At 36.8% G+C, this 24,464-nt stretch overlaps 2 protein-coding genes across 2 annotated transcripts; one reads left to right on the plus strand and one right to left on the minus strand.

Annotated features, from left to right (window-relative positions):
* The first annotated feature begins 239 nt into the window (after window positions 1–239).
* LOC115445362 (sodium/potassium-transporting ATPase subunit beta-2-like) lies at window positions 240–7,075 on the plus strand. The gene is made up of 7 exons (XM_030171598.1): window positions 240–342; window positions 1,490–1,658; window positions 4,280–4,534; window positions 4,740–5,032; window positions 5,207–5,375; window positions 6,090–6,211; window positions 6,824–7,075. Exons 2-6 carry the CDS (start codon window positions 1,499–1,501, stop codon window positions 6,191–6,193), a joined length of 981 nt encoding a protein of 326 aa, XP_030027458.1. The 5' UTR covers window positions 240–342; window positions 1,490–1,498; the 3' UTR covers window positions 6,194–6,211; window positions 6,824–7,075.
* Window positions 7,076–7,311: 236 nt separating this feature from the next.
* Window positions 7,312–23,187, minus strand: LOC115445356 (sodium/potassium-transporting ATPase subunit beta-2-like). Its single transcript, XM_030171590.2, has 7 exons — window positions 22,919–23,187; window positions 11,898–12,026; window positions 11,479–11,601; window positions 10,895–11,073; window positions 10,492–10,596; window positions 9,895–10,063; window positions 7,312–9,400 (listed from the first exon to the last, which is right to left on the minus strand). The coding sequence occupies exons 1-7, from the start codon at window positions 23,154–23,156 to the stop codon at window positions 9,291–9,293; spliced, it is 1,053 nt and encodes a 350-aa protein (XP_030027450.1). The 5' UTR covers window positions 23,157–23,187; the 3' UTR covers window positions 7,312–9,290.
* Window positions 23,188–24,464: the final 1,277 nt, after the last annotated feature.

Below are 24,464 nucleotides of genomic sequence, written 5' to 3' on the forward strand. Positions count from 1 at the left end.
CTACAAATAAAAGTAGACTACAAAAGTGACTTGATAATATAAACCTTTTTAATTGAAGTCTGCTCGTTTAATATTTCAGGTTTTCACCGAACCAGCTGGCTTGCTGTCTAGCAAAGCCTTAGAATAAAATAAAATTATATACAAAGGCTTTATTCTTAGATCAGGAACTTGTACAATTCACAAATCATTTAATTAAATTATTCTCATTAGTTTCATTGGTTTGGTATTGCATGACGTCGTCCTATTATCCTTTATGTACGCGGCGTATCTGTTCGGTGCGCGGGCGCAGTCGCCGTCCGCTCACTCGCACCGCCTCTGCGCTCATCCAGCTATCCAGAACAGGTGAGTTATTTTTTTGTAATTTTTTGCCAATTTTAACACTTACATAACTCAAATAACAAATAACTTCTTAAAGTGAAAAAATATTTTTCTTTTCGGTATTTTAATTGTTTTTAGACTAAATATAATTTTAATTCTTAATAAAAACATATCTTTCATATTTTTTTTGGCATAATATTAAGCTTTACTTTTGTTTCTCATAAAAAACTCCACCAGCAATAAAGTTTCAATGAAAAGTAAAACGTATTGACTAGGGAGCATGCACACTATGTTTTGAAAATCATACAACTTCTTAGTTATATAAACTTTAGCTCCTAGGGTCTACAATGGATTACATGCATGGGGATTGTTATTTTTCCTGTCCTTTTGGCTGTGACTATGATATAATCGTTTTCATCAAATATAGCGCGCCAAATGTTATACGTATTATATATGCTGGTTTTAGTGCCGTTCCTTATAAAGTTAATCAAAACCTATTAGTTAAACTTTGTTCTTGGAGTTTTAAGCATAAATTAGAAGATGAACATGTCTTTCGCTTTTTCTGACACGGTAAAAACAATACTGGACCTGAATAACCTGATGATAGACACGGGTCCCTCGATGATCACCCGAATTATGACGGCCTATTTATGATATTGACATAAATCTTGAAATAGAGAAAAATGGAGAAATTTGAAAATCTTTAGCGTGATCCCAGCCAGGTATCTCTCTACTATCGACTGCTTCAAGGCCGACAAGGTTCCGCTTAAAAATGTGGGCTTTTTGGGTTAGGTCCAAACTCTACGAAAAGTGTTAACCGGCTTAGAATGGAGTTCTTGCGTAACGTTAATTTTTGCTACAGAACTACTCCCTATTATTCATTTAAAAAATATGTTAATAATAAATTAGCTTTCCCTGAGACTCGCCGAGCTTCACTGCTCGATGTCATAAAATGCTTGCCACTGCTGATCCTGGCCTACAGGAGTTGTAGTCACGGGTGTAATGGCGCGAAAATCTCTATTATTCATTTAAATTAATCGGCAATATTTAATAATTCATAGGTTATAAACAAGTTACCACGTTAAAGGGTGTTCCAAAACGAAATGTTATGGAAAATCTGTTAACCTAATAATGGGCTTCTGCTTACTAACAATACCATCATATTTACCAGAGAACCAAGATGACAGTGAAGAAGCGAGCGTCGGACCTGACGAGTCTGGAGCGGTTCAATTTGTACTATAGGGAGAAGGAGCCGCCGCTCACCTCCACTCAGAAGTTCAAGCGGTTCATCTGGAACCCGAAGACGAGGCAGTTCTGCGGCAGGACTGGGTCCAGCTGGTGTGAGTGCAGTTATCATTTTACTTTACATTTTATATTCTTTTATATATTTTTTATTGCTTTCAATGACGAGACGAGCTTACCGCTTGCCTGATGGTAAGTTATACCACTACCCATAAACAGTAGAAACACCATCCAATACCTTGAATAACAAAGAATTGTTAAGTATTCCACTGCGCTCGCCATCCTGAGACATGAGATGTTAAGTCTTATTATGTCCAGTAGTTACACTTGCTACAATATTGTTCAAACTAGAACACACTACTGTTTGGCGGTAGAAATAGACAGTGCGGTGGTACCTACCCAGGCGGAATCTCACATATGAGAGACTTATCACCAGTAGTGGTAGTCTTTTGACTTATCTGTACGTTCTTAATATCGTTTGTACTGATTGATATACTCAGTTAAAGCGTATGTCTGTTATTAAGTAACCTTTTTTTCCTAATAATCATAATATACCAAAACTTATATTATTGATTTGAATTCCGGGACGGCTTCACGAATTTTGGCAGAAACATCAATGTAAGCATTATTTGTGCCAAAAAGAAAAAAACCTGGACATGAATTTCAGTACGCGAAGCTGATGCACAAACTAATCAAGAATATGTATCAGAAATTGACAAGTTTAAAAACGTCTTCTAAATTAATTGCATTTAAAACAAATGATGCAAAAAAATCTTTAAAGAATATAAAGAGAGTTTAAGAGTTTTTTGTCTGGTATTTTGCTTCGGATGTCGCTCCATCAATCAGGCGTGTGTTCCTGGCTTGATGAAACGACAATCTGCGAGCCACGGCTATCGCTCGCTCCATCACACCTATTATGTAGTTGACAGAGGCAGTTACTGATGTCAGTCAGGACCTTTATAGTGCGCTTCAAGTACCTTCATGCTAGGGGGCTTATTAATAATCTTTTACGTATGTGATACAACTAAAGTTTTTATGTCGCCTTTTTAAGATGTTAATGGCATAAAAGTAATTGAAATTAATGAAGGACCTAACTAGGTACATAACAATTTATTTATAGTCACTCTAGGTAACTAAGGAAAATATATACTGTACTCGAATTTTTGTAGCGCACAAGGGTCAATAAGTCGCGTCTTTACAAATATAGGTCTTTGAACAAATTCGAAAAAGGACTCAAATGAACTTTTTTTTGAAGTCGGTTAATCTCGAATCGGATTGTCTTACCGCAAGCAGTGGAGTAGTCCCGGGCGGAAGTCGCTCCGCCGCTGATTGTCCCAATGAGATCATTGCGGCACATCCTGTGCGACTGCGCCGGCGCACCGTCCCAGACCTGTTCGAGCCGGACCTTAACTTCTTTAACTTTACTTTCCGTTACTAGGTTGAGGATTTATGTTAAATTATATCTGCAATACATCGGTTTGATTTGAGTTTGTCTATTCGTGACGCCAAACAGCAGTGAGGAAGCATGACTTGGGTTGAACAACACTGTAGGTAATGTAATTAATTGTACTGACCATTAAAATATTAAACAATTTAATTTTATGTTAACAATTAATAACAAAATTATATTAATACGTCTGGGGGAAAATTTATCGTGTTTTTTTATCGCCTCCGAAGGCAAACGAGCTTACAGCCCACCTGATGGTAAATGGTCACCGTCATCTATAAGCATCGGCAATGCCAGAGGCACAGCCAAACGTCTGCCTTTTTTTTTTTTTTGATTTCGCGGAGAAAGTCCCTTATTACTACCGCCCAGCCTTCATGGGGGGCGACTGAGCGGTTATGCTGGGGTAACCGTGCCTTACGGCCCGGAGTTGAGCCGCCCGGATTTGATGACGACCTTCGGGCGACCGCCGGGCCGAGTCCCTAACCCGAGTACAACTAACCTATGCACGGCCTACCAGCTAAAACTCCGCGGTGGCCCTCTTCGGCGCATTAGGGACGGCTGCGGGCTTCCTCTGACGGAAGTGTCTAAGTCTTCGTCCGCAGCCGCCCCTGCGCGGTGCCGCCGTGCGGCCCGTCTCCTAATGGGGGGGCTTCTGAGCCCCCCCCCCCCCACCGAAGGACGCCCTCGGCGTCTACGGCAGCATGAGGCCAACTACACACTGCCGTCCATCCCGGGGGTCAACCGAAAAATGTGCAAGGATGCACAAAAATGCACTAGGGCGGACAGCCCCCTACTGCCCGCCGACGACCCCCTTCGTGGCCCCTATTAGTCGCCTCTTACGACAGGCAGGGGATACCGTGGTGGAATTCTTCAAACGCCCCCATTCCACAGGGCGGGGCCAAACGTCTGTCTATCATAAAAATCATTTTTTACCTGATTTAAAGAAGGACAAGTCATAAATACAGCATAATTAAGTAATTCAAAATATAGGTGTAGCCATTATTTGTAGACAAGCATTTAACGCCTAGCTTGAACAGGAGCTAGTTTCCTTCAAATGAATAAAAATACCCTTCAATATTAAATTATAACATTTTTCAATCCTTAATAAAATTACATAATTTATTTGAATCTATAAAATGTTGAACATTTTATTAATTACTCTACCACCAGTTCGGAAAGCAGTTTCCACTGGAAAAGAACAGGCAAGAAACTCTAGTGTGGACCTTTTCAAATCTATATTATCTACAAAAATGTAATGTCTATTGTTCACAGCCAAGATTGCTCTTTTCTACTTCATCTTTTACTCAGCCTTGGCTATCCTGGTGGCGATATGTATGTGGACCTTCCTGCAGCTGCTGGATGCACGGCAGCCTAAATGGCAGCTGGAGAGCAGCATCATTGGCACCAACCCTGGTCTAGGCTTCAGGCCAATGCCGCCAGAGGTCGCTAGCAGCGTCATTTGGTATAAGGGTAACGACCCCGGCAGTCATCAGTTCTGGGTGAAGGAACTGTCGAAATTCTTGTCAGGTACAGTAAATTATCTAAAGTAATAAATTTGCTTGAAAATAAAAATGCCTCATCTAATTACTACAAAACTTGAGTTCTCTGTTAAACTGATTATACTATGATCACTATCAAGATTTGGTGTTGCAGATCTTCAAAAATCACTAATCAATTGATTTACCTGTCACTTCTTCGACCCTTGGTTCCATGAACTCTAATGTCTCCACAGCATACAAACGCGACGGCAAAAAGGCTGGTGCTGGTCAGAACATCCACAACTGCGACTTCAAGCTGCCCCCACCAGCCGGCAAGGTCTGCGACGTGGACATCAGCGCCTGGGGCCCTTGCGTAGAGGATAATCATTTCGCCTACCACAAGTCCACTCCCTGCATATTCCTGAAGCTCAACAAGATCTATGCGTGGAAGCCAGAGTTCTACAACAGCTCTGATAGATTGCCTGAGGCAATGCCTGAAGATCTGAAGGAGCATATTAGGAATATGACAGCTTATGACAAGAATTATGTGAGTATATATTATGTGAATAAGTGCAGAGGAATAAACCAAGCTCAGAGTATATAGATATATTCATCAGAATTATTGACCGACTATTTATTTTATTCTTTCATTTTTAAAAATAATGCTATGGCAGAACGTATTTAGTCAAGGAACTACAATCATACTTAGTCTACTCCACAGTTGAACATGGTGTGGGTATCGTGCCAAGGCGAGAACCCTGCCGATCGCGAGAACATTGGCCCCATTCAGTACCTGCCACATCGAGGATTCCCAGGGTACTACTTCCCCTACACCAACCAGGAGGGGTACCTGAGTCCTCTGGTCGCGGTGCATCTACAGAGACCGAAGAGTGAGTTATCAGTTCACACAATAAGTACTGATTGTAATTCACTCAAACAATTAGGAAATATTCAAAATAATTTTACCAAAAAGCCAATGAATAGTAAAAATACATTTTGTCTGTCTGATGATCTAATCCTCAGAATAAGCAACAACCTCCACTCTACTTCCTCTAATTTAAATAGTTCCATAAGATTTCATGTAACTATAAATTATATAATAATAATAATATCAGCCCTGTATTATATACTTGCCCACTGCTGAGCACGGGCCTCCTCTACTACTGAGAGGGATTAGGCCTTAGTCCACCACGCTGGCCTAGTGCGGATTGGTAGACTTCACACACCTTCGAAATTCCTATAGAGAACTTCTCAGATGTGCAGGTTTCCTCACGATGTTTTCCTTCACCGTTAAAGCGAACGATAAATTCACAAAGAATACACACATGATTTTTAGAAAAGTCAGAGGTGTGTGCCCTTGGGATTTGAACCTGCGGACATTCGTCTCGGTAGTCCGTTCCACTCCCAACTAGGCTATCGCCGCTTAACTACTTAACAACTATAAATTAAGTTCAATAATAAACCAGAGCAGGGTAGAGTTTGACTCCGTCATACTTCTCACCACTAGATGCTAGAATTGAATGGGAGCCTCAACGATAGCTAATTATGTTTCCATTCCATATTTTATAAGAATACCTCAAACAAACTTTACTTTCACATTGTAGCCGGCATGCTGATCAATGTTGAGTGTCGCGCGTGGGCGAACAACATCAAGTACGACCGGGTGGAAGGCGTGGGCTCAGTCCACATCGAAATCATGATCGAGTAGACCATCATCAGAAACAAAGTATGATAGGGCAATTTATGTATAGATAATTCCGTCCACCATGACGCACGCCACCAATGTTTGGGCGGTGGAAGTTTCGCGGGGTTAGGGAGCTTAGATTATTAATTCTAGTATACGTATGCACTCATAAACCTAATAAGTGTATATTGATAAATAAATACACAAGCAAAAGGTTTCACTTTGACGGAAAGCGATTAGGAAAATCTGTGGGGAGCGTCATCGTGGATGAGATTACTTAATAATATGCATCTAACTAAGCCACGTAGCAATTTGCTTTACTAAACTTAGAGATCACAAGTTTGCTTTCTGAAAAGTAAACTCCAGCATAACAAAGGGCTACATTGGGCTACCCAAAAATTGCGCATTACCTACTAAACTTATTTTATATATAATGTTAGACTAATAGTCCTGGATTTTTTTTTGAACGCTCAATAATTAACCTTTAATCCACTATGTGAAAACAGAAATAATAGTCTGTGTATGATCTATTTAATACTTAAATGATGTATGCCTTAATACGTATCTTGAGAAATTTGTGTGCTCTGTTTCATGCCAGCTTATCTTTACATAGGTATAAACATGGGTAGATACTTACCATATCTTCTTTCGCAGGTTCATTCAAGACAACTATGGACAAGAATCAAATCGACGAGTAGTTTGTTTCAAATTTAACGTCTTGGGACCAAAGACTATTCACTATACGTTCTTCGACTCATTTTCTTCTTTAAATATACCAAATAATTAGAGGTACCTCGGAAAAGATCAAATCTAAATTTGTGATTGCTTTATTAAGGTATAATTGTAGTGTGATTGTGCATGAGTGATATTTATTTATAAATTAATAATAAATTTAGTTTCACAGATTTTAAATTATTTATTTTAAATAGTAAAAATTGGTCGTATTATTTTCCCATAGACAAAAGACACAGGAATCCCAGATTATACCACCACGAGCAATATTTTCATTTGATTTATTGAAGTGAAGCATTTTTCATTGATGCCAACTACATTTTAACTAACTTTTAAAAAGGAGGTCCTCAACACGATAGGCGATCACCATTCTACACTGCAAATTAAATTCAAGATAAATAAAACAATGATTGTCTTCCACGATCTATATTTAATGACTCCATTTACAAAAGACAATCTACTGACGCTACACGTTTGCAATCAATAAGTACATTCAACATCAAATTCTCAAGAAGTCTGCAACACTGTATGTAATCCTCATTTATGGTTCGATCGGATGTTCTTAAACTTTATGGCAGCTAGTTAATGGATACAAGAACAGAGGAACTAATCAAAGATGTATAGATGCAAGATGATAAGCTGAGAGGGTATATAAAAATAAATAATGGCAAGAAGTACTAGGGGTATTATAAGTACTATATTTCATGATTCCTGAGAAGATTGCGCACTGGTATGAAAATTTAAAATTTTTGTTACCTATTTTGCAAGCATATGAATGAACTGCTGTAAAACCAGAGTTTCTTGGTCGGTCTTCTCTTGTGAGAACTGCTTTCCGAACTGGTGGTAGAGTTTATATTGAAGGAATCTAAATAACGTAGGTGTAACATTTTAACGGGTCAAATAAAATTATTTCAATTAATTTCAAGTTAAATATTACGCGGAACGATTGCATCTTGATGGGTTTGGGATTAGAGAAAATAGTTATCAATGCTCTACATCTTGATTTATCAAAACAATGCAGCATAATTTAAAACGGATAAGGAACGTGTGCTGATGAAGATGCGATAAATGAAACATAAAGCATGCAGTTTTTCGAAAAATATTGTTATTAAACACAATACTTTATTACCTCTTATATGGGTACAACAAAGTACCATCACTGCGCCTGATGGTAAGTGAACATTTGCACCACAAACGATTTTTATATATTCGTGTGGTCCTATTCCGTCTACGGATGATGATGTTGCAATTACGGGAATTCCAATTATGGAACAGGTTTGATAACTGTTAGGTAAATAGGGCATGTTCCTAATCCTTTTACCTACACGGCTATTAAAGCTGCCCTTCAAGTAGAACGCCCGTAATTACAAAGAGACGGATATGCCCTCGAAGACGAAATAAGGCGCCCTGACATAGTTGTTTAGATATTTGACAGAAAGCTGAGACTTACAATGTTGCAACACTCCAAACACTTAATAATCCTAACAAATGATTAACATATAGGTACCACATCTTATGCGTTCTCAAACACTTTCATAATTTTTATGCAATGTCATTGGCCATTTATAAAACTGGTAAAAAAGTTAAAAATGTTACATCAAGCTGGATTTTTAAAAAGAAGGCTAGTCTGCACTCTATATGAGTTTCTTTATGCAATGTCATTGGCCATTCATAAAACTGGTAAAAAAGTATAAAATGTTAAGGTGGATTTAAAAAAAAAGGCTAATCTACACTATATCAGTTTCTGCACGAATATATTTAACAAGAAAATTTCATGCAGTCTATCATCGAAGGCATCTAGAATTAGGACTCTGGACACTATGTAATGTAGTACAGAGTGAAAAATTAATAGTAGCTAGTAATTACGCAACTGCGTTACTCTACAGAGCTACGTTACTCATACGAGCAACATGCGGATAAATCGGTAAAAATACGGCGGCCAACTATGATACCAATGGAATCTTTGTATAATTTATGACATTCTCTGCTAAATAAATGCACTCTTGGTGAAGGCGGGTCCAGGAAGCAAAAAATTGGGGATATACATACTCATTTATTTTCTAGTTCATTCAAAGCACGTAATTGAAAAAACGTCCTGGATTTAATATGTACAATACATACCTATTACTTACATAGTTTGAACAATATAACATTCACAAATATTTGTCGCTCTAGTATAACAACTTTTCATGGCGTTACGTTACTCAACATAGTAACACGATATCTATACGACAGACATATACTGGGTAAGATGTTAAGTAAATAATTAAAGCATTGAGATTTAACGAAATTGAAATTCTTTGATTCCCGAATGCTTCCTGGATCCTGGTCCTGCACAACACGTAACACACTAAGGCACAACGGATAGACTAGTTTCTAGGTGGTCCCTTCAGTCGATCATGATCTCCAGGTGGGTGGAGCCCAGCCGCTCCTTCAAACTCTCCGTGTATATGATGTTTCGAGCCCACGCGCGGCATCGGATGTTTATTATTTGATGCACTGGAAAATGTAACATATATTATTTAACATTATATTTGTCCGGCAAAATGACTCCCTGCATCTAAATGTAAGTAGAATAGGTTCCAAATAATGTCGAAAGATGATAGATGATACTCGCCAGTTGATACAATTATGCCTGTTTGAAACTGAAACATGCTGAACTCAGAACTCCACACCTGAGCCGTTATGACAGGTTAGATCTTTTATAATGTGGTCGTTATCTGGTGAATACTAATATCCTATCTCCAGGGCTTATCTATATGTTCGTCTACTTCTTTCACGTGTTACCTATATCTTTAGCACTCGGTACCAAGTTGATTATGATTGGTATTAACTACGTCTTCAGATAGTTGATGAATAAGAAATTGGTCAATTAAAGGCGATCACAATCAATAAACACTCACAATACTTGAAAAAACGTGGGGATTGCCTTTTTATCGAAAATTATAACTAACGAAGAAGCTTCTAGGTTCAAAATCATGTAAGAAACTCACAAGTTGGTTTAAGAAGTTGCACTGCCACCAAAGGGCTAAGGTATCCCGGAGTGTTGTCGTAAGGGAAGTACGTCTCCGGCACTCCAGGGTAAGGCCAGTACTTAAGAGGGCCGAGGGCTTCCACATCAGCGGGCCTCTCGCCCTGGCAGGAAACCCATACACTACGAAGCTGGAATGGAAGAACCGTAATATTGCTGACATTGTTTTAAGATGCATATAAAGATCTAACTTCTAATTAAAATTTGGGCTATTTGTGTCATTCATTCAAATCTCTTTAGGACCTTATGTGACTATGATAAGCCAACAAACATCCAAATACATCTTATGATATTGTTAGGCCAACATTAAATGATCTTTTGTTCATTAGTCTTAAGTCAGTTACTATTGCGGAATTTTCATTGCATAATCATTGAAGATTCTGTCTATATAAAGCCTTCTTCGTTCATTTTTTGTAGAAGAAGTCAAAGTGCATTAGTATGCTGATGGAAGTACTATCTTATTAAGTGGTTAGTATTCTCCATGTTACATTTACAAGTATTATTACATCATATTATCTTCTGCAATTGCTTATAAAACCATAAAAATAATTAAGATCACCTGTTGAGCTGTGGCGTTGTTTTTAATGAACTCTTGTAAGTCAGGCGGCATTTCCGGTGGTATAGCGCCGGGATTCTCGTAGAACTGGGGCTTCCAATCAAATAACTACAACAGACAATCAAGTTATTAACTGCATTTGGAAAAAAAATAGTACTTACATAGAGATTGTTTTGTTAAAGTTTCTGGTCGTCATCTTATTAAATGATGATGATATTTAACATTCGTTAGCCCACTAGGTACTTATAGGAAAATTGTATTTTGTATGATGTAAAGAAAATTATCATTAAGTAACATAACAGAATCTGAGGCTTACCATTACTTAAAGGTAACAAATAAATTCTGCGTAGCTATGTATGTGCAAAAAGTATACCTTTACTCATTACCTTCTGTCATAGAAACATACCCGATTTAGTTTGATGATAAGGCATGGCGTCTTGGCGGCGTAACCGTATCCGAACTCCTTGGAGCAGGGTCCGAACTGGCTGGTGTTGAAGGAGCAGACCTCCTCGCGGGGCGGCTTTACATCACCACAGTCACGCTGGTTCACTCCGCCGTTGGGCAGCAGCGTTTTGTTTTCATATTCTGAAACATATATAGATACAACTAAGGTGCTGTTAGAGTGTCAGTTTCCAAGTCTTTCGCATAACACGGGAGAAGGAATTTCATCTTGACTTTCGTGACGAAACAATTAGCTGGGAATTTTCTTCCCCGCCATATCTCAATAGAGTGTTACCTCGCGGTATATCAAAGACACAACACGACATAAAGACGACACGACATAACCTTCAAAAAGAGAGCCATCTCTTATTTTCGGCATAATAGCGGCAATACTTATTCTATCGAAGATGTTTATGGATGGCGATGATTACTTACCATGAGATGACCGGTTCGCTTGATCAGTCTACTTTTGGTCATGTACCATGTAAAAGAAATCTGATTGAAGATTTCTGCCCGATAAAATGTATAATCTAGTAAAGAAACACTTACGGGCTAAGAATTCATCTATGTTGTCAGTGTATTTCTTGATGTGAGTGATGTTGTCGGCGTTGTACCAGATCAGGGCTCCTTCCTGGTATATCAGAGGCCTGTGACCCATGCCGGGATTGTCTCCTGGAATTATAAAATGAAAATTTCATTAGCATTTAACAATCATATTATGCGTAAATTTTAAATTGAATTAAAAGGGCATTTTTTTTGGTGGGGCATATCATTGTTATGTGATCTACTGGACAGTACGTGCATACAATCCAACACAACTACCGAGTTGAATATATCGCCTGTAAACGTAGAATTACGATCCGATTACTGCTCAAGAATAGACGATGCATCTAAATGCATTATTATTGATAAAATAGGTATATCACACAATCATATTATAGAAATGGTAGATAAATTACAGAGCTTACCAATAATGGAATCAGCGAGCGTGAAGTATGGTATCCTGTCATCCATGGTGGCTAGCAGCCCGCACATGCAGATCGAGAAGAAGATGATGATGCAGATGTACATCACTAGGTAGATCATGCCGATGACGCCTGGAACATTTCATCTCTGATATTAGTGAAGGTGAGATGAGAAGACAGTATTGGGTATTGAAACTACGAACTTAATTCATTACAAAATATAGATTTTAACGGTAAGATCTAGAAAGGGAGCTTCAAATTATATTATGGTACTAACATTATGAATGCGAAGTTTGACAAAATTTTTGAATATTTAGGAAAAAACACAAAAACCATTGGATGGATTCAGATGAAATATGGCACAGAAATAGGCTAAACCTTAAATAAAAAATTAGGTATAATACACGCTATTCTTTTTATACAAAAACATGACAGATCTACTCAATTCCTGAACAATAGATTTCAGTTGCATATGTTAGTTTACGAAGAACATAAGCATACGCAATATCATAGTAAACAAAGTAAGGTCGCACACCGATCATTGAGCTTGATCTTATAGTTAAACATACGTAAAATAGACTCTAATGACATCCATCAACTCGTATTAACACCTCCTTCAAATATAATGGAGATTATAAATGTTGAATAACGCATTGATTCTTTTGTGGTAGAGATTTCTTTATAATGGTTTATTGTGTTATTGTCGTATTAGTATATAATTATGGTATTTAGTAAAAATACATATTATTGTTAGATATTGATGGTATGTAACAAAGGTTCTTTTTTTATTCCGTTGTAATTGTCAAAATGTTAATGCTAACTGAATACAGGCATATTCTTGGCTTTGTAATTGCAAAATTGAACGAGGAGATGCGGAAAAAAGATCATTAGAAAACATTTGCAGGCCCCATTACTATTTACATTATTGCATTAGCAGTTTTGCTACTTACGCGCATTTCCACTCAACGTTAACTCTAGAACGTACCATCAAACAATTGGGTCTAAAATACTGTTCAAAGGTAAATTTCAGCATATTATAATAACCAATACTTGATTTATGAGCCTATAGGCAATATTAGAAGAATGGTATGGCCAGACATTTCTTTGATGCGGCTGCGCGGGTCATGTATGTAAAAACAATGTTCTAGATTCCGCTAACATAAACAATCAACACTTGTGTTTATATCTAATTTATCCATACTGTATAGTAACAGATTGGTAGACATTGAACTCTGATCTGATCGATGTAGTCTTTTTTTGCTTTGAATGACGAGATGAACTTGCCTGATGGTAAGCGATACGACCGCCCATAAACAGTAGAAACACCACCCAACACCTAGAATTACAAAGTATTGTTTGGTATTCCACTGCGCTTGCCATCCTGAGACATGAGATGTTGTCTTATTATATCCAGTAGTGACAATGGCTACAATGTTAAAGTTTCAACTGAAATGGACTGCCAAAATAATAGAATACCTGCATCAAGCACACTCATTTTTAATGTGCAATTATAGCATTTATGACATGTTCACAATAAGCCTCCATTATTCGGAAGAAGGTTTCTGTCCTATCACGGAAAATTACATGCTATAATCCAATCGAATTGGCAACAGATGTTACTAGAATAAGCAAAACGGGCATATCTACAAACGGTATTCTCCTTGAATAAAACACAAGACATACTCAGTGTAAAACAGTTAAATCTCCATTAGCCCTTGAATCACGGGCTATAAAAAATCTCCAGACAAGCTTAGGCGGCGGCCACAGTACGGGTGCGAATCGATTTCGCATGCATAGAAATAGATTTTATACGAAACCCGGTCACGGATTGTTTACCCTTCGGACGTCAGCTCGTGACCGAAGTTCGTTAGAGTGGGGTATGAAAAAAGCAAAGTAATCATGCAATGTACTGGCTTTTTGATTAAGGTGATTATAGTGGGGAACACCAAAGGCAGAAGATTGCGTGGTCGTATACCAACGAGACGGACTGACCAAGTAAAAGACTCATTGTCCTCTAAATTCTACACAACTGATGCAAATACAACTCCAGATGCAACCCTAACGCTGACCACGATCCTCAGACATGAGGGGCCGACTAGAGAGAGAGAGAGATGATATGGTAGAACTGCTGAGAACATGCGCCAGTTCGATTGGAGCAGGGCCAAAGCGGGATCAGTCAGTTGCCAGTTTTGCTGGTTTCCTGATTAATTGCCTTTTTGTCAACACATGTAATACCAGAATGTAGTACCTATACTACAATCATGGTTCGTTGTTAGTAAGTACGCAAAGATATTTTAATAAACTACTTATTTTGTCAGTCTGCCTGGATTTAATTTAGCTCTTCAACTCTATATCCGATATTAGATGATACAACGTTATTGCATTTGAATTAGGGCATTCCATGTCACAACATTGTAATAAATATTAATGCACTGTAGGCACAATGGAATTTCACCTGAGTCATTATAATATAACGAAATATTGATGACTATTAATTGATCCAAATAAATTTAGGCGCTGGGTAACAGTGCAATTACAGGACATTATCGTGAACTCATGAAAATTATTGTAATAAGATATACAATTAAAATAAAACAGTTTTTCAGATTTTATCGCGCTTTTTTATATAATAATTTTCTCCCAAAATATATCAACCAATAAATAACTTGAACCGTGTAACATTTTATTTGTAAATAAATGTAGCGACACGTCAAAAAAGAATCACCACGTGATAGTGGTTGAGGTTGTTTACAGGCTGTTATAGTTTCATGACTGGCGTGTAACCTTCCATTCGATCTTGACCACCCTTCTCTGTTTACAAACAACGTCGCAAGATGACCTCTGCTTTATACAAATTGTAGAGCGTCATTGAACTGAATATAAATTTTATTTCAATGTTAATATTCGATATCGACACGTGAAAATAAATAAATACATTTACATATCATATAAGTAATAAGGCATCAGGCAAATTCTGTAATTAAATAAAACAGTATGTTGAAACCTCTTTGCTGCCATTTTGCGATGTGCTATTTTGTTTTATTTACCCTTTTTATTGGGTAGGCAATGGATTCTAGCCCATACAGCCTTATCATTAATAGTTATTTTAATGAAATAAAGTAGATACATTTTAAGATCTAAGTGGGCCAGCAAGAAATTGACAGCGCCTACAATTTAAACAGTTCGCGGTGCCATAGATACATACTTTAACTCCAAAACATCTAATAAATACTTAGATCAAATAGTTTCATATAAATATATACTTAGCGATATATTCGATTAATACATACGACTCTATATTGCTTGATGACTGATTCACGCGGGTTGAGTTCACATCGACATGCCTGGTTGATTTCAATGTAGGTAATCCAGTATTCTTGAAGCTTGTGTTCTTACTCGTTTCATAACCTTCGCAATCCCTATATTACAATTTTAAACGCTATAACCGCAAAAACCTTACCACGGAACTTAACCTCAAAATCACAACGTGCTTCCAACCTAACCTCAAAATGTTATCCAAACATTTGTACATATAAAAGCATGCGTAATGTATACAAAGCATACGTAAATTGTTACCAAGGCCGGCATACTATTTGGAGAACGCGTAAATTTTACGGTCTGACGTAGTCGGCTGCAATAATTTCTAATATTTCCTAAAGGAATACTCGCGCGTCAGTGGCGCCGGCTGGCGGGAGCATGTGTAAACTTTACTACGTAGATTACTGCGCCTCAATTTTTATATAAGAACAATTGTATGGCGCATCTCTGTATTTTTACCGGTTACAAAAGGCACAAGGATGTAAGATGGTAGTTATTTTGCATCCGCCCGTATAGCGTCTGCGAAAAGGCTTCGAATAGGACTGAATAAAGATATCTCATCCGTCCGCAGTGGAAGCTCGATCTGGACGCTATTCCATTCATTTTCAGGTCCAGTGGAGTTAAATAAGTAATCGAGCACGTGTAAAAATGAATAAAATACGAGTCGCCCAATGGTAATATAAATATTTACGTATAAAACATTAATTATTTTCGACTTTAATTCTACGAGTAAGGTTTTCTTGGATACCAGAACTTTAGAGGAATTATTATTAGCTAGGTGTTGTTCGCGGCTTCGACCACGTTTAAAGCCTGTCCCGTTACAAAGGTAAACACTATAGTGAGTCACAGACCCATCTATGTATATAAAAATCAGATTAAAATAAAACTTTATTTCCAATGGATGTAAATTACTCGGATATAAATTGGCCTTTGTGTAAATTCATGGCATGGCCTACATGTGTGCTAAATTTAATCAAAATCTGTTCAGGTCCTGCGTTTACTATTCACAAACAACCAAAATTTTCACAAACTTTCGCATTTACAATATTAGTTAGATCAGATATTTTATTCTTTGAATTATTACTTGACGACCAAAGTTCGAAATTTAAAGCATAATATTAGAAATTTTAAACAAATTGTTGTCTAATGATTTCTTATGTTTACGCGAATGCTAGACATTTAAGTAAATTAAACTATTATGACCATGATGTAACCATGGAGGCTGCTGTCTTCGAAACGTCGGGAGAAAAGTAAAATATTAAAACCGCAATAATATCCGTAAAATAGTTTAATTTACTTAATTTGTTGTCTATTAAAACACATTTAAATTTCGAACACATCCCAGGAGGTATGGCTCAGTTAGTTACTAACTAGGAAACCTAATAAGTCATAAACAATGATATTTAATTAACTAGACGTCTCGCGTGCCACTAATTGACTCTAGTCCCATATCAGTCCAGTAAATTGCGGTAATTGTCTCTCTGATAGACGTGAGGTGAACTTTCCTTACGAAGTATTTGTTACTTCTTTCACTGCTACATGTTAACGACATTTTCCAGGATAAAACTCACAATGTATACTTTTCATATAGACTATATGTTAATGTGCTAAATATACTAACTTTTCTACTACTACTAATCAATAGCTGCTTAGCTACTTAGAGGCATTTGTCTCTTGCACAAAATTTCAAATAAATTTTATTCGACAGTTGTCACACTAAACTGCTAATTTAGATAGAAATCATTTTAATGCGTGTAAACATAGATTGTGTGACTTTACTTATATTTGGTCGGGTTATACTTTTATGTAGTGAGTAGCATTTATTCAAAAGTTGTGCAATAGGCTCCCAATCATGTATAAACGACATATTCCTTTCATTCTTTTCACCATCACTTAGGCTGCTTGGCCATATTTCGCGCAGGATTTCTTCACTTATTGATATCTATTATAATATATGGTAATAATTGGTCTATGTATTCGTGGAAATGATCCCCTCTGCACGTAATTTAGTAAAGAATATTAACATTTTAGTCAACCTAATCGACCTTCAGTCTACATCTCCTATTGGTCAACATAAAGACTGCCTGAAATCTATCTACCAGCACAAAAACCTTTACCAAATTTCAATTAGTAGTCGAAATTACAGTTTCCAAAATCACTACGTAACAACTAGTTTCTACAATCCGACATAAGACGTAACACGAACGTCAATCAGTTTCCAAGAATGTCCGGGAATTATGATCGAGATGTGGTCCAAAATAACTCTGCATCGAGCATGAATCACGAACCGACGTACTAGCGTGTTTTACTGCTCCATACTAAGCGCCTGTTGGAAGCTGGCCCATCCTTGAAAGCATGTCCTATTTGATGATTGATTTTGTTTTAGTGTCGGCGTAAAATGTGAATGATCTTAGTGTAATCTAGAGTACTAGGATAGAATAATGGTTTCTGGCGCTGTCTACTCATTTGTTTATAGAGCCAGGTAAGTAGGATTGTTTCACTTTCGTATAAAATATTAATTTTTATTCCTTTGAATGACGCGACGAGCTTGCCGTTCGCCTAATGGTAAGCGTTACGACCGCCCATAAACAGTAGAAACACCATCCAACACCTTGAATTACAAAGTTTTGTTTGGCATTCCACTGCGCTCACAATCCTGAGACATGATATATTAAGTCTTATTATGTCCAGTAGTTACACTGATGCTTAGCGGCAGAAAGAGACATTGCCGTGGTACCTACCCAAGCGGACTCGTACATATGAGAGACCTACCAAAGTAACGCTTTTCTTAAAGTTCTGATAATCACATGTCATCAACTTATCCATTAAAACTACTAAAACTAAAGATAAATTCTTTACCTAACACACTCTAGTAGCATGAATGACACGAGTCGCTGAACCGTATCTAAACCTGACTGCCAGCTCCTTTGCCTTGAAATGTACTTTACCTTCTTTACAGGCAGACAATAGTCACTACAAATAGAATTAAGCTTATCCAGATTTGGTTGACAATATATGAATTTACTACCATGTAGATTTAAGTGTACTTCACCCTCTAAATCAGCGTTAGTAGAATGATACCTTCAAATATTATTCCCGTGCTATTTATTACTTAGTACGCATGCACACAATAAAGCTATTTTATCTACCTAATGAAAAACTCCATGGAAATGACAAGACAGTATGAGTGGTAATGAGCGGTTAAAAGATCTGTTGTATATATCTCCTTTCTCTACTCAAGAACAGTGTTTGGAACTGTATATATTATCTTAAACAATATATGCCTCATATTATCACTATCATCATCAGCCACAGGATGTCCACTGCTGAGGCCCATGGCCTCATATAGTCTCATATTAGCAACCAGATGTAGGTATTTGGTTATGCTGAAAAATATCAGCGGTAATATGTTATCTGAGCTGGTAAAGCCAACTCATTAGAGAATGGGTGGAATAGAGAAATCACAGGCTTACCCTCTAATAAGCCTGCGATTTCCTTCGAAATAAAAGTATCATGATATCTACAGAACCGTATTTCATGATTTAACAGCTTATAAAAGAACAATGAAAATTAAGTGCTCTTTTCCTCAATTTTAAAAAACAATGCACTCATTTTACAGAAAACTGAACGCAGGAAGACGTTCGTTTGATTCCCGGTTTGTTTACAACGTTAACATAATATAAAAAGTTTGCAATCCACGCAGACGCTTGCAGTGCGGGCTAGCTAAATATGAATCTACTAAATTATAACCTAAACACGTTTTGTTTATGGCCTTCAGTGTATGAGATCACATTATTGAAGTTAGCTCGTTCTGGATTCTCGTCATAGACACAGTGACTAGAACGAATGGACTAAGAGCTGCCAACTCTCTAGAAAGAGATAAATCGATGCTGCAGTTAATATCTCTTTTCTGTAGGTCTGCTGTGGACATAATCTGTCAGTGGTGGACCCATAGGTCCTTTGATGTCATGGATGTTAAAACGACATACCAATACCGCGGACTATAAATTACACATTATCTACCTCAGATTATCGTTTAAACATGGAGACAGTTATTTAAAAAAAAAAAACATTAAAATAAGAATAGAGTTTCAATAAGAAAGAAACTCTTTACAGATATCAACCTCTGTGGACAGATTTACCACTTTAAATTTGGAATAAAAATTTTATATATCTAAAACAAAAAACAAAAGTGGCGCCAAAGAAATAACCTCTACAATGTGCAAAAATATTTAAAAACGACGTGGTATTGAATCGAGTGTTCCAAATTCAAACCATTAAGATATTAGGTTAAGTATAAAACGGTTTGGTCTGCCCTAATTTTATATTTAGGTTATGTTATATTGATATAAGTTAAAGAACAATTTGTAGCAGTGTCTATTCCTGCCGCCAAACATTGTAATTATTATGATCCGGTTTAAAATCGTTTGAAGCGCAATAACTGGATATTATTAGCAAGGATCGATGCCACGTAAGTAAAATAAAGTTTTTATAGTTAGGTATAATCTAAATTGAGGTTGGTACTTAAACTTATTTAGCACATAAACCTGATGATAGCCAAGCAAACGAGACAGAATAATTAAAGAAGTAATATCTACATTAATTCATTTATGAGATAGGTGCTCTTTGAAAATAATGAAAACCGGTAGTAAAAGACAATGTAGAGCGGTTTTAATTAAGACTGAAATGGGTTTTTGTTGTATCTTTACCATCATAGACATGTAAAATTACTATGTTTACTAAGTTATTTAATATTTTTATTACATTATTCTTGTGGAAACTTAGAGTGTAGAACCAGAGATATCTCTGGTCCAATTCCCTTGACACTAATTTTAAATTCGAAAGAAAATCTATACACCGGTTTAATCGTTTTCAAATAGTGGACTGATTAACGAAAAGGTGGGCCACTTTATGGCACGTGACCTTAACGGCAGACGCTTCCTAACAAAGACGTATAATTAAAAACATACATAAATCAGGTTCTAGGTATCAGGCAGTCGCTCACTACCAAGAAATCTGCTAAATCCTATACAAGCACACACACACATTTATCCCCGACGGGGTATGCCGAGGTGCAACCAAGGCACCCAATATTCGCCAAGTGTCTATACATTTTCTGTAAAACCGTGGTACTCACTGAGCCGTCATCATTGTAAAATTGACAATGTAGCTATGAGAAATATTTCACTAATAAGCATTGGACTCTTTTACGGTCATACCACATAAACTTGCAGATGGATGTCGATAACTCGTCAAACCTATAATTTTCTATCAATTATTAAGGCTGTGCTATTTCAGTTAAGTATATATGACAAGAGATGTAATCTAGCAATACCCTGTATGTTGTTTTGTGGAAGTTAAGTAAAGTATTGAGACATTCGTACATTTATTGAAATGTTTTAGAGTCTTTTTCGAAATTAGTTGTAATCGGATAGGTTAGTCTTCCTCCAATAAGTTTATTGATAGAAAAATAAAAGATTAATTCTATTTTTATATCTCCATTAAAGAAGAATAGAATATATTGATTACGCTCTGTTGGCTTTGGTCAAAAATTTTTCGCACAAAACTAAGTGACATTTAATAGATTTTTTTCCAATTACGAACTACTAAAACAAATTAACAGGACAAGTTACTCGTACTAGTAGACCACACAGTTGGCTAATTCAATTTACTGTTTGCAATTTATTAGCAACGCAAATAGACATAGTGAAAGAAGTGATTACTTTAATGGATAGCAATTTGGTAATTGTGGAAATCTTTTACCAGCGGCTTGGACGGAATTAGCATAGCGTAAGCTCATGCGTATCGTCCCAAGAGGTAGGCAGTTAAACATGTACGCGGAAGTTGGACTCAGGTCTTCCCAAACAGCTGCCCGTTTACAAAGCCACTAGATTGACGGAAATATTAGAGGCGTGTTTAAGGGAGGCGAACCAGGCAACCGCCCAGGGTCGGAGTCTTGCGCGGGGTCTTGGGGTACCTTTTTTTACGATCTTACAGAAAGAACTTTTAAAACTGAGGATGTTTTCTGTTGCTCCGCCCGTGGCCTCGCGTCGATTTTCTTTTGTTTTCACCTGGGGCTTTGCGTTGTTTAGGGCCGCACTGGGTGATATATTAGGTACCAAAAGTTAATTTGTTTAAATTTAGATTTATTCTTTCGGAAATAGGAATGAGATGAATATTTTCTCGGAATAAAAAATAGCTAATGTCAGGAATAATGTAGGTTCCTATTAGTGAAAGAATTTTCAAAATCTTTTCAATAGTTAAAGAGATTAGTCCCTACAAACAAACAAACTTTTCCTGTAATATAAATAACATACCACACGGCATTTTAGTAACAAGCAATCAACACAAACAAGGGGAAGAGCTACGTATCAAATAGTGGACCTCGCCACCCTCCGACACTCCACTGGTAAAGCTCATGTAAAATTGTATTTTATCGTAGTGTGTATTAATATGGAAAAAAAATTAACACTGACATAATAAGTGATTTAATTATTTATTCTATTAAACCAGCGTCGAGCTCGCGTCTCTACGTAAAAACTCTGCAATAAATCCTTTACTGTGTACTTTTAAGTGATTGTTACACCCAAATACAATATAGTGGAGCGGTATGTGTTTACTCCTCAAAATTATCTAGACTTCATGTACTTTTACATCAAGTTATAATAGTGTAGTAAACTATACTAATATATAAATCTGAGAGTTTGTTTGGACGCGCTAATCTCAGGAACTACTAAACCGATTTTGAATTTTATTCAGTAATGTGAAGGTACACTACTCCTAAGTGCTATTTTTTTATTTCGGTAAAATATTTTTTCCCAGAAAAACTTTTGCCACTCGCTCGGATCCGCAAGCAAAATCTAGTAATAAATATGAGATGGTATTAGTAGGTAGTAAGATATAGATTGAAGAACATGATTAGCCTTTAAATTGGTAAAACTACGCAGCATATTGAATTAGGGCGCGAGATCTAAAACTTTAGCGGCTAATAATATTTTATTATTTATTGTAATGAAAGCAACGCTTTACCTATGTATCGAATCACTTTCAAGAATACAAGGGAATCTAATTTAAAGTGAGTGATTTTCATGATAATTTTTTGTTTTGTAGTCTGCTATGAGTATAAAACATGCTTTGTTAGTAGTGAGCATCTTTTTATTTTTGAAAATGTTTTCACGCAACTTAAATATCGTATTTTTTTTTTATTCAAATACATAATTTTCCCCTTTTTTTCAAATTAATGTCTCTTTTAGTACAAGGCCTTCTTTTAGCAGCTCAGTTTTTTAATTAGCAATAAGACTACTGGAAATTATTGCAGAAAACGAAATAAAAAATTGAGTTAAAAAAATGGCTTCAGTTTAATAAAATATCTATAAATATGGTGAACAATGGAAAATTGGAGAAATTAGTAACAATTTTTTGCTCTTTTCCAGACAAAATAGTTTAGAACTCAAAACATTTAACAAGGAATTTGTTACACATTGTAAGTTTTCTGCTATGCGTCATAACTTCCGGGTGAGGATCACAAATAAAATCAATTATAATAACGCGGAACAAAAAAAAATACTTTAATAATTAAAAATTCAGTCAGTATTGAAAAAAATAAAGAATTCCAAATTTGAAAATATTAAAATAAACAGCCAGCAAAAGCACGCTCCCTAAAAAAATTAACAAAAAAAAATAATTAAAAAGTTATCATCCCTTACCCCATCTCCTGCCAGTCCGGCCAAGGAAGGTCCTCTCCTCTGGATTCCATATCGCATACCTGATGCGTTGGAAGAAGGGCCTCTGGGGCGGTCGGCGGCTGTAGTTCACCACGCCATTGGGCTTATCGGCACCCATTCCGCTTGCCGACCGCTTCAACACTGGCCAGCGCCGACCGGAGAGTATGATACGAACTATCAGGAAATATGTACCTGAGGTTAACCTGTCTCGGAGAGACATGGTATCTTTTATAGTGATTGCATTATGGGTAGTACTGACAATATAATGAGTAATTGGGGCTGTGGTTGACGGTCGCTATTTTTTTACAAAGATTATATGAACGTATTCTCACACCTATAACTGCCAAGTGGTAATTATCCAGCACATTTCAGTATCAAGATTTGACAGGGATGTTCCTATATTATTTGGTCTATTTATAACCGCAGTTTAAATATAACATATTTATAGTAATGCAGTGTATATAGGTAAGAATGGAATAGGTATCGAAACTATAATAATAATACATTTCTTTTCACAATATCAATTATAATCTAGGTTTACGTGTATCACGGTTATTATAATTACAATGGGGAAAATACGCCATCCAAAAATTATTTATCACTATTTTTATTGTATTTGTAAAGTGTCGCATTACCTGTTGTGTTTCGTTGAACTTTTTAGACCTAAAATTAACCTTATATTAGACGAAAGACTTTTCTAACTAAAACTGCAAAAAAATGCTTCTTTTTAATTCAAATCCACTGCGTCTATAAAAATTGCGTGGACTGCAACTCCTCATTCGATATTTTACGGATGGCGGGACGAATTACGTATCAAATAGCGGAACGTTTCGCCCTCGCCCAATGCGAACAATATGTAAATTGGTATAATGCGATATTGTAAACCCTAAGTATAGAAAAATATTGTAAAAGAAAGAAACAAACTTGCGTGAACTCTACCTTTCGTCTCATCTACGATAAGTCTCACGTTGCTCAAACCATCCGGCGGTTACTGGCGGGAACCGGCGGAGCGCGCCCGCCCAGCGCCTCAGCCGAACCTTGCCAATTACCACCACTCGCCACCACGCGCCACCACCCATCAAATGTATTAAGCTCGCGGAAACTGCCCAGTTACTTAAATGGGTCAAGATTATTTCGTGTATATTATGGCGTTATTTGACAGAAATACGCGAGTTTTAATTTGTACTTAACAATATCTAATGCATGAAGACAAAAGAGAGATATACGGAGTAATATGGAATCTTAAACCCAAGAGGGGACTTCAAATACTGAATATAATGAAACTTAACATCTCATGTCTCAGAATGGCGAGCGCAGTGGATACCAAACAATACTTTGTAATTCAAGTTGCTGGATGGTGTTTCTACTGTTTATGGGCGGTATCGCTCACCATCAGGCGAAAGACAAGCATCATTTCAACCGCAATAAAAAAATCAACAAAGAAATTTTAACAAAACTAACATTTGATTATTAGTAAATTCACTAACATACTTAATGCACTTGTCATGAACCCAATATTTTAGAGATG

This window comes from Manduca sexta, chromosome 23, assembly GCF_014839805.1.
Source record: "Manduca sexta isolate Smith_Timp_Sample1 chromosome 23, JHU_Msex_v1.0, whole genome shotgun sequence".
NCBI lineage: Eukaryota > Metazoa > Arthropoda > Insecta > Lepidoptera > Sphingidae > Manduca > Manduca sexta.

Coding starts and splice junctions, on each gene's coding strand:
- LOC115445362 (XM_030171598.1), top strand. CDS start 1,499: ATGACAGTGAAGAAGCGAGCGTCGGACCTGACGAGTCTGGAGCGGTTC. Junction 1,659..4,279: donor CAGGACTGGGTCCAGCTGGT/GTGAGTGCAGTT, acceptor TATTGTTCACAG/CCAAGATTGCTCTTTTCTAC. Junction 5,376..6,089: donor GCATCTACAGAGACCGAAGA/GTGAGTTATCAG, acceptor TTCACATTGTAG/CCGGCATGCTGATCAATGTT.
- LOC115445356 (XM_030171590.2), bottom strand. CDS start 23,156: ATGTCTCTCCGAGACAGGTTAACCTCAGGTACATATTTCCTGATAGTT. Junction 10,597..10,894: donor TTATCATCAAACTAAATCGG/GTATGTTTCTAT, acceptor TGTCTGTTGTAG/TTATTTGATTGGAAGCCCCA. Junction 9,401..9,894: donor GCAACTTCTTAAACCAACTT/GTGAGTTTCTTA, acceptor TACATTTTCCAG/TGCATCAAATAATAAACATC.